Source organism: Gavialis gangeticus, unplaced genomic scaffold (genome assembly GCF_001723915.1).
Source record: "Gavialis gangeticus isolate Ggan-Ray unplaced genomic scaffold, GavGan_comp1, whole genome shotgun sequence".
NCBI classification, from domain to species: domain Eukaryota; kingdom Metazoa; phylum Chordata; order Crocodylia; family Gavialidae; genus Gavialis; species Gavialis gangeticus.
The window spans coordinates 796,362-806,596 of record NW_017728996.1 but is presented as its reverse complement, the minus strand read 5'-3'; the positions used below and the strand labels follow the sequence as shown (position 1 = coordinate 806,596).

The 10,235-nt window shown below is 57.4% G+C and overlaps 1 protein-coding gene across 1 annotated transcript in view; it reads right to left on the bottom strand.

Moving 5' to 3' along the window:
- Window positions 1-594: 594 nt before the first annotated feature.
- The window catches only part of RASGRF1 (Ras protein specific guanine nucleotide releasing factor 1), a 46,068-nt gene continuing 36,427 nt past the window's right edge, over window positions 595-10,235 (bottom strand). The window contains exons 21-25 of the mRNA XM_019503798.1: window positions 9,525-9,722; window positions 6,741-6,820; window positions 5,458-5,575; window positions 5,044-5,112; window positions 595-1,722 (exon numbers count right to left, since the gene is read on the bottom strand). Coding sequence (XP_019359343.1) covers window positions 1,630-1,722; window positions 5,044-5,112; window positions 5,458-5,575; window positions 6,741-6,820; window positions 9,525-9,722 — 558 coding nt within the window. The 3' untranslated portion in view covers window positions 595-1,629. The remainder of the gene's footprint in view (window positions 1,723-5,043; window positions 5,113-5,457; window positions 5,576-6,740; window positions 6,821-9,524; window positions 9,723-10,235) is intronic.

Below are 10,235 nucleotides of genomic sequence, written 5' to 3'. Positions count from 1 at the left end.
GGGCTGGTCCTGCTTGGAGCAGGGGTTGGACTAGATGTGCCCTCCGGAGCACCCTCCCACCCTCATTTTCTATGATTCTCAGCCTGAGAAGAAAATCTCTCAGCTCAAAAGCATGGATAGAAATCTGTCTCTAAGAGCCACTTCTTGGAAGAACGGCATCTCCAAAAGAGCCTGCTGGACACTGGACTGCAGAGCAGGGCAAGAAACACATCTCATCACCCATCTCCAAGGAAGTGCCACAGACACAACCCCCACCGCACTCACACTCACACTCACACTCCCAGGGAGCTCATCGCTCTCTGCTCAGGGCTCTTGTACTAACACACACACAACTGGGTCACCTCGCACTCTCTGTGCCAACGGAAGTCCGATCATCGTTTTAGTGGAAACATCCTTACCTTGAACTCCTGAAGCTAACGAGCCCTGACGGGCCTCAGCACCTTGCAGGAACGAGCCCGTGGTCTGGACAGACCCGGCGTTTACGTTCGCATCTGCCCCCTAAATGAGGTGCCTGGTAGGCGCTAGCAAAATGACCCTTCACCAGAACAGACATGTGTAAGCACGGAGGTTGATAAGAAACCTCTCAAGTCCTCGTTCACCCTGAGATAGAATAGATTTATTAGCAAGAGGTAATCAGGAAACATATATTTTTACAAAAATGGAAATATTTTTCCAAACAAGCTGTAAGTTGAAATATTGTAGGGCTTGAAATAGAATTCTCATACCACTCGGTATTGCTTACAGCAAAAGTCTCGTTTGTTCTCGTGGAGCATGCCTGCCACTTCCAAGCTAAACTGTGTTTATATACTGTACAATGTAAAAAATACATGGTAAATATTCACAGAATAAGCACTACATTACTATATTCCTGCTAGAAGGATTACAGGATTACAGTATATGTAATAAAAACACTCGGTCATTTTGTTCTAATTCTACATCGTATTACTAATAGTCACCAGGGATACAGATGGAGAGCATATCAACAGGAGCTTGTCGTGAGTGAGATGCGGCTAAAGAAGGAAAAGGATGCATTTTCGCTCCCCGACTGCATGAGCTCTGCGTGGTGGACCGCGTGCTGCACATGTCAGCGGGTTTTCCCCGCGGTCCCGTTCCCTCGACCACCCTGCTGCCCCCGGGACAGGGTCTTGAGGACCGACGGCGCTGGGAGCCACGCGCCGGCCTGGCTCCCCGGAGCACATGGCTTGGGGGCGAGAGGGGCGTGAGGCATGCTGAACCCGTGCCTGGATCGTGTGTCTAACACCACGGCCGTGCTCGGGGCGACAGAGGAAGGTGAACAGAGCTGTACACGTCGCTTGGGGGTGCCTGCTCTCCCCTTCCCTCCTGCTCCCCCCCAGCTCCCTCCCCGCCCCCCCGCCCCAGAAGAACAAATGACAAAAATAACATCGATTAAAATAAACCGGGACTGTATCCAACAATGTTTATGCATGAATCCTTAAAACAATGCAGGGAGGCCTATGCCAGGGTCTACGGGGGTCTAATAACAAGGCGGAGAGGTTTCCTCCGAGAAGCACATACTACGAAGTCAATCTAGGGCGTCCAACAGAAACGAGTAGGTATATACAATATGATATAGCGTGTGTACACGGGGCTGCCGCCCGCCCCTCGCCTTCAGGTCGGCAGCTTGGGCTCTATCCGTAGGGAGGCTTCGTAGAGGCTCTCCTCGTCCATCACGAACGACTGGTCCAGCAAGTACTGCGTCACCTGGGGAAAGACACGGGACCGGCGGAGTCACACCGACCCCCGGGGTCGGCACGCGGAGGCTGCCCCATCACCAGCGTGTTGGCAGCCGTTGGCGGCTCTGCCCTTCCTCCAGGCCTGTCCTCTGCCGGGAGCGCACACCCCGGCACCCCGAGATGTCGGCAAACCCAAGGGTGCGTTCGCCCATGCGGGAGTCCAGTCGGGCACGGCAAGGGCTTTAGCTGAAGGGCCCAGGAGGACTTTTTAGCAGCATTAGCAGCGAGGTCCAGGCCACTGCAGGGGAGCAGGCGGAGGCAGGGATGGACCGTGGGGCTCGTGCAAGCCACGTGGAGCTGGCTTTTGCCAGGCAGCACTTCAGCTGGGGAAGAGGAGGCCTGGGAAGCTGCTTGGGGTGTAGCGGGGGAAATAAGGAGCTGGTTTGCATGTGTGGCGTTTGTACAAGTGACAGAGGGAAACATGCATGTGTGCATGAGTGAAGAGAGAGAAACATGCGTATGCATGGCATGTGTGTGGCATGTGTACAAGTGAGGAGAGAGAGACATATGTATGTGGTGTGTGTGCATCTGAGTGAGGAGAGGGAGACGTGTGTGTGCACGGCACGTGTGCATGAGGGAGATGGAGACATGCGTGTGCATGAGCGAGACAAGGGAGACGTGTGTGCCTGGTGTGCGTATGAGTGAAGGAGACATGCATGTGTATGCGTGTATGAATGAGAAGAGGGAACATGAGTATGTGTTGTGTGTGTGTGTAGTGTGCACATATGAGTGAGAAGAGAGATGCATATATGTGGCATGTGCATAGGAGTGCATGTGTGGTGTGTGTGAGTGAGAAGAGGGAGACACGTGTGTGCATGGCCTGTGTGCGTACAAGAGAGGGAGACGTGGTTTTGCACTTCAGCCCCCCAGGAGCTGCCGTGGCTCCAGAGCTGGCAGCACGGGGCTGGGCAGTGTCCTGCCATCAAGGGGCAAAAGGGGCTGTCAGCTCGCGCTGCCTGCCCGTCCCAGCCCGAGCCCCCGCGTCAGAGCCTGGCCCAAAATGGGTCTACGCAGCACTGGGCCCAAGAGGCCGCATCCTGCCCGCTCCCCACGGTCGCTGGCCGCTGCAGCCTCTGTGCAAGGTGCCGAGTGTGGGTAAAGTGAGGTGGGGGCTGCTTTTCAGAGCAGGACCTGGGGGGACAGGGGACAAGAAGCTGAACAGGAGCCAGCAGTGCACCCGTGTTGCCAAGAAGGCGACCGGCATCCTGGGTGCATCGGTAGGAGCATTGCCAGCAAACGGAGGGCAGTGATTCCTCCCCTCTATTCAGCATTGGGGCGGTCACATCTGGAGTCCTGTGTCCAGCTGTGTGCCCCCACTACAGAAAGGATGTGGACATGCTGGCAAAGAGGATTGGCAACAAAGATGGTTGTGGGGCTGGGGGACAGGACTGGTGAGGAGAGGCCAAGGGAAGTGGGCTGATTTAGTCTGCAGAAGAGAAGACCGAAGGGGACTGAATAGCAGCCTTCACCTCCCTGCCGGGGGGCTGCACAGAGGATGGAGCTGGGCTGGTCTCAGTGGGGGCAGATACAGGACAAGGAGCAATGGGCTCAAGTCGCAGTCAGGGAGGCTTAGGTTGGATATTAGGAAAAACTCTCTCTCACTAGGAGTGAAACACTGGAACAGGTTACCCAGAGAGGTGCTGGAGTCTCCATCCTTGAAGGTGTTTAGGACCCAGGTAGACAAAGTCTTGTCTGAGACAATATAGATGGAGCTGGTGCTGCTTGGAGCAGGGGGTTGGATTAGATGTGACCTCCTAAGGTTGCTTCACCCCTCATTTTCTATGATTCTCCAGGCTAATCCTATTGCATAATCTGCTGCAAGCTGCAGGCTGCACCAAGAGCAAGCGCAGGGCTGAGGACAAGAGCTCCAGCTCCGCAGGGGAATGGGCCAGAGCAGCAGCCCAGAGGCACAGCAGCTCTCCTAGCACGTAGGATGCAGCAAAGCATCCGACAGGAAACCCCAGAGAGGCCGCTTTAAGGACCAGAGGTCAGCACCAGCATGGCCATCGCGCAGCTTTCCGTCCTGGCTCCCGGCACAGGGCTGTGGAGGGTGGAAGCCCGGGGTGGACTCAGGATTTGGCAAAGTGGGGTGCAGGAGCAGCCACCTGTGCTGGATGGGGGCTCCACCCCTATTCCCAGGCTCTTCCCACCAATGCACCGGTGCGGGCAGACCGACCTGTTGGACTTCTGGGGTCTTTTCTTTGCCTTTGCCTCCATGCTGAGGGGTGCATCCCCCCCCCTCCAGTCACTGCTGCTTTCCCCGCTCTTCTGAGGGAAGGGGACTCCGGAGCCGCTCCTCCCTCTCCAGCTGGGCTGGGCAGGGAACAGCGGCAGCAGCAACGGGGAGAGGGTGGGTTCCCTCACGCTGCCCACTGCCCCCAGGAGCAGATGTAGGAAACCACCACTGCTGTCATGGGCCTAGGTGAGCCCAGATGGAGCAGGGCGGGAGCCGCTCTGAAGGCTCCCCCACCCCTGGGACGCCCCTGGACGGTAGGAAAACAAACTCCACTGGAGGAGGAGGGCAAGGGAGGGGATGCACCTCCAAGCATGGAGGGAAATGGGGGAGCCTTTTCCACTTTGGGGACTTTTTAAAGTCCCAAGAGGCTCCAGCAGCACAGACTGGTTGGAAATGGGGTGCAGCCGCGCCACTGCACCCCTTCTGGGTCCACCCTGGTGGAAGCTGCTGAAGGAAAAGTGAAAAAAGCAGCCGAGCCATCAATATCCCGGAAAGAGAGAAATGGGTGCAGAGCCCCAATCTCTCCAGACCAGCTGGGAGGCAACTCCATCGCACGCACAAGCTGGAAGCCCAGAGCTGACGAGCTCCCCAGGTCCACGCATCCCTTGGTTATCACTCCCCAGCCCTTGCGTCCAGCACAGACAACGGTTTGCTCTGTCCGGCAGGACTCCTGACGCGGGGTCCTTGCACCAGTCATTTCAAGTGGCAGAAGACACGAGGTGGGAAAGAATTGCGTTTGCTTTGGCGGGACGGCAGCCATGCAGCTTAGCCAGGGCCGGGGCAGGTATTTGGGGGCATCCCTGACTGCCCGTGCTCTCTGCCCTGCTTTGCTGGATGGCGCATGCCTGCTTGCAGGGTGCACCAGCAAGTCTCTGTTTGCCCAGCCCAGCCCAGCCCATCCTGCTGTCCTCCCTGATGGCACTATCCTTCCTGAGCCATCACACCTTTTCCAGAGCAGCTGCCAGGTGTACCAGGTTGCACGGCCGCAAAGGCTCCTGGGTGAGTCAGGGCAGCAGACGGGGGGGCAGGGGGCTCTGAAGAGGGGGGACATACCTTAGGCTGATGCTCGATCTTGTAGGAGGTCTGCTGGAACTGGCGGATCTCTCGGATGATGTGGGAGATCTGTCCAGAGAGACAACCCAGCATGTGTCGCTGTCCTGAAACAGCGGGTCCCTTCCACACCCTGGACCCCCGGGGCAGGATACCGGCAAACTCAGAAGCAAAATGTTATTTGGCTTCCACTGCAAAGCGCTCTCTGTTTCATGAACAGACAGCCAGCCCCTCCTCGGGAAGCACGCTGTGGGCATGCATGTGTGCGGGCAACAGGGTCTGGATGATAGCAGCCTCCCCCCTTACGCAGTGTGGCCTGTCAAGCCTCTGGGCCAGCAGCGATAAAGGCCAGGTATTTGCAAACAGGAGATTCCTGACCTCATCTGGAGCTAGTGGACCCACCCCCGTCTGACTCACCATCCGCATCTTGGAGAAGTTCACCAAGCCGTCCTCGGTGTAATTCGGGGTCCCCTCCTCGATGAAGGCCAGGTCCGTCAGGTACATGCCCAGGTAGGGGACACAGGGTGGGTCGCAGCTTAGGAACAGAGCAGAGAGGAGGGAACCCCGTTACTCCTTGTTCAGGGACCCCTGACCCTGTGGGGCACTGCGGCGGACCACCTGGTCTGTGGCCGCTGGGGAAGGCTTTGCTGCGCCCCCGGGTGCTCTGCAATGCACCGAGAGGTGGTACAGCGAGGGCTACTTCTCCTCTCCTCTCCCTTCAAAGGTGGGAAAAGTTTGGGCTCAGTTACCGAAGCAAGGCTGAGCTGCCCTCCCTCACCACGGTGCCGGATCAGGCCCAGGTCTGACTCAGCTGCGAGGCAAATCCCAGCTGGGGTCTGGGGTGGGATGCACCCTGCTCTGCAAGCACTGCTGCAAGTGAACAAGGCAGGGATGGGAGCTGGGGGCATGGGCAAACCCCAGCCCCTGTCGGCATCCTGGCTGCTGCAGGGTGAGAAGGGGGCTGCAGCAGGCACCAGGGACAAGAGCAGGGGAAGCCCAGGAGCCCGGGCGCTCGGGCTGGGCCAGAGCTCACGCAGAGCTGCAGGGTGACGGGAGAAGCCAGGCTCAGTCTCCAGCCGATGGGCGTTGGAGGAGAGGGGTGTCACTAAACCCCCCCGAGGTCACCAACTGTAAGCTGAGGTTGCAGCAGAGCAGACCACATGGACCGAGACAGCCGGGGTCTGATCCAGGCCTCGCACACGATTATGGGGGCAGTGCGGGATTGGTCAGTGCCCATCAGCCGGATTGGGGCCGCTCGGGCCCTTTCAGCCAGACGGGTTTTCCTACAGGCAAAAGCAGCTGGGAGCCAGGACGGCTTCGAAGGGAGGGGGACACTGCATCCTAGAAAGCCAGGACCAGGAAGGATGCAGGGGCCGCCACAGGTAAGCAACTCTGCCCAGCTCCCCGTGCGGCACGGAGGAGCAGTGAGGTCCCGGGGACGCAACAACCCCTCTAGGCACCGCACAGGTGGGATCGATCCTGGAGCCCCGCACTCTAAACCGGTCCTTCCAGCTTCAGATCCGGTGACTTTATGCAGATAAAACATCCCGTCCCTGGCATTATTCCCCCTCCTTCATTAAGGCATGTAGTGATGGTCCTACTGTTGGCTGCTCCCCAGACCCAGGAGCATGCTAAGGGATAAGCGTGAGGCCCCAGCCTCTGTCGCAGGTGCCCCGGGATGCCGGCTGCCGGCCACTTACTTCTTCAGAGCTTCCCTCAGGTTCTTGAACCTGCCCTCAGACGACACCAGCTTCTGCAGCTTGTCGATGAGCGCCTTCGTCTGCAAGACCCAGAGCACAGCCGTTGAGGGGGTGGCGCTGGGGAAAGCCCCATCCCCCCCAGGCACACACAGAGCCTCGCTGGACCACTGCAAGGGCTGCTGGGCGGACAGATGAAACCAGCCCTGCCCTGCAGTGACAGCAGCCCACGCTGGCCTCAAGGCTTGGAGTATCCTGCTTTTGCCCAGACAGAGTCAGGGCAGGGGTGGGCGATGTCTCCCGGACATCATAACTCCAGGGAGAAGCGCAGACTCAGCGCCACGGCTGCATTCAACGAACCTGGGCCCGGTTTGCCAGGTCTCGGGTTTTGAGAGGGAGTATATAGAAGTAAATAAGTCTATAGAAAAGGTCATCTGAAAGGAAGCGGGAATGGCCGGTTCCAGCAGTGAGATGGTCACAGTGGGGGGGGTTGAAAGGACTGTTTTCTGTCAACAAGCCTGTACTTTTAAGTTTAAAGTATAAATAAAAACCAAACATTGCAGTTTGAGTGAAAGCAAATGCTCCCATCAAGCTCAAAGAAATTTAAAAAATATATATTTCCTTCATCAATTAATGTTGGCAATTAATGACCTGGAATGAGGATTTTTTTTTTAAGATTTCCAATGACTGGGAAATTCCAACCCCCACCATGCTGCACCCCTGCGGGTACATCGCCTGTTACACAAAGCAGCACCAGGGACTAGACCAGGAAGCCATCCCCCGGCTTCAGGGGAAAGCGGGCTTTGCTTATAGTCTTGCAAACCCGGCCCTTGCACCTGTGCAAGGGGAGCGTCACCTGCTAGTTAGTCCAGAGACTGGGGCATGGGCACATGCCCACACCGTTATAGGGCTGTACAGAGCACCGTTTAACACCACGGCAGGTGCTGGGGCCAGGTCCACGGGTTGCCTCTGTCCCTACAGGGCAGTGTGGAGCAGTATTGGAGGAAACAAGCAGGAGATCCTCTTACCCTGAGGGGTGGGTGGACCCGGTTAAGGGAGAGGCATCTGCTCCCACTGCAAAAGCAGACACGTCTGCTAGGGCCTTTGGCATTTGTTGGGGAGAGGCTCACGACCCCCAGTACTACTCTGTGCTGCCCCTTTGGTGCTCATACCCAGCTGTGCTAAGCGGAGGCTGTTTCTCTGCTAGCAGAGAGCATAGCCCCACCGGCTGGACCCTGAACCCCTTCCAGAAGCACAAACAGGGCACATTGCATCTTGCCTGCTTCACAGGTACTTAAAATGGGGCAGCGGACTCATAGGAGGTCTGGACAAAAGGCTTTCTCCCAAGAGAAATGCGGGGTCTATTTACAGCCACACACGTGACGTGTACAAGCGCCCACAGAGGGCACCTGGGCATCCTGGAGAAGAGCGCGGACCCGCCTGGGAGATCAGCAGCTGCAGAGGAGGAGCCGATCGCACTGAATGAGCAAGTCCTGGGTCCCAGCAGGCTGTAAACATGAGCTGTGCGTGCGGTATCCGAAGCCAATAATATTAAAGCCAACAACCCAAGGGACTAAATCCAGCCTGCAGACCCCACCCTGACTGTCTGCAGCTGAGTGTGGTAGAAATGATTGCCTGCCTGGGATGACCCTGCCTAAACCTTTGATTTCTCACTGCTCAGAAACAGGAAAGAGCAGCTCTCCTGTGAGCCCCCTGCATGCCCTGGCCTGGAGAACACCAGCTTCAACGACACACAGGGATGCTGAAGCCGTTGCAGAGGGGCCATTTTAGACAGGCCGACCTGCATTTCTGTTGCAGACACTGCAGCTGTCTGTGCCCACAAGCCTGGAACGAGATGCATGCAGATACCACATATTAATGAGCCTCCTAGAATCAGAGACAACAAGGGCTAGAAGGGAGCTCAGGAGGTCACATCTAGTCCAACCCCCTGCTGCAAGCAGGACCAGCCCCAACTAGATCATCCCAGCCAACCGTGCCGGAGTGCCCCAGTCCTTTTGGACAAGGATCTCAAGAGGCATCAATGCCTGCCCTGAGAGCGACACCTGTATTGCTAGGTTGGTTTGCTCTGGTGCCTGGAGGAACATATCACAGCCGGACGAGCTCAGTGGTTTCACTTCTGCTTTGGCTGTTCCCTCGGGGATGTTTGGCACCATATCCACCGCACCCTGGTGCCTCGCCCTGCGGCTGCTCTTTGTATTGCACTACTCTTCCACCACGACAACCTCTGCCCCCAAGTGCTGTGCGCAGCCCCCAGGGATTTCTTTTACTGTAGGAACATGCTGCTCCTCCCATTTCTTCCCCTCTCTTGCCCCCCGCTGCAGCTGATGGGGGGCTCTCCAGAGCCACTCCTGCCCCACGGTAGCTGGGCTGGAGACAGCTGCAGCAGATGGGGTCCCTTCCCTGCACCTGCTCCTGGGCTGTCCCGGGGCACAGGGGACTGGGCAGAAAGGAGGGACCTGCCACTGCTGCTGTCCCTGGCTGAGCCCAGCTCCCTGGCCAGAGCAGTCCAGAGTGGGTCTGGAGTATCCTGCCCCCAAAGCAGTGGGAGAAAGCAGCAGTAGTGGCTGGGAGACTGGAGGGGAAAAGAAGGGAGATTCTTCTTACTGGGAAACTTAGTTTTTAAGTCCCCACCTGCTGCTCCTATGGTGTGACTGACTGTAAGGGGGGCTCCCCCATCCCCCTGCACCCCTCCAGGTCCACACCTGTTCCCAGCCCACACGTACGCTTCTCCACTGCTTCCAGACAGGCCACATCTCAGCCCAGTACCTGCTTGGACACTTTGAGCCACGTCTTCTTGAGCCGGAAGATGGCACTGCGGTTGAGGGAAGAGGTGATCTCGAGGACGGCATTGTAGTTGTGCAGGCACCGGCAGATGTCGGCCACTGCCACCCACTTCTCGATGGCGCTCACCCTCACATTGACGTCTTCATTCCGGACAATCTCGGAGGCGATCAAGTTACTGACCTTCAGGAGGGGAGAGTTACAACCCCCCTGGTCAGGAGCTCTTTTGATAGACAGGGCTCTGGGCGGTTATAGCTGTATGGCTTTTAGCCTTAGGGCCGTCTCATCACTGCAGGGGTAAGAACCCAGGAAGGGACTAGGCTGGATCCTGTTGCCAGTCTCTCCACACCAAAGGATTCTAATACCAATGCAGTGCCAATGCAAAAGTCTCCTGCAACCCCATTTGTCCTGCTTCTGCTGTTATTGCCGCCTGCTGGCATGAAGACACGGCAAGGACAGGAGCTGTGTGGCCAGCTGCAGTCCAGGCAGCTGCAGCCTACATGGCCCCGGATGCTGCCGGGCACGTGCACACTGTGGCAGAAAGCCACCTTGGTTTCTCCCCAAAAATCTCTGCCCTGTGACACTGTGATTTAAATCTCTGTGCTGTGACCATTCAATTAGGATGGGCCCAGCACACAGGGGACCACACCCTCAGCCTGTCTCTTTAGGGAACTGGAGCTGGCTGCATTCCTGAGG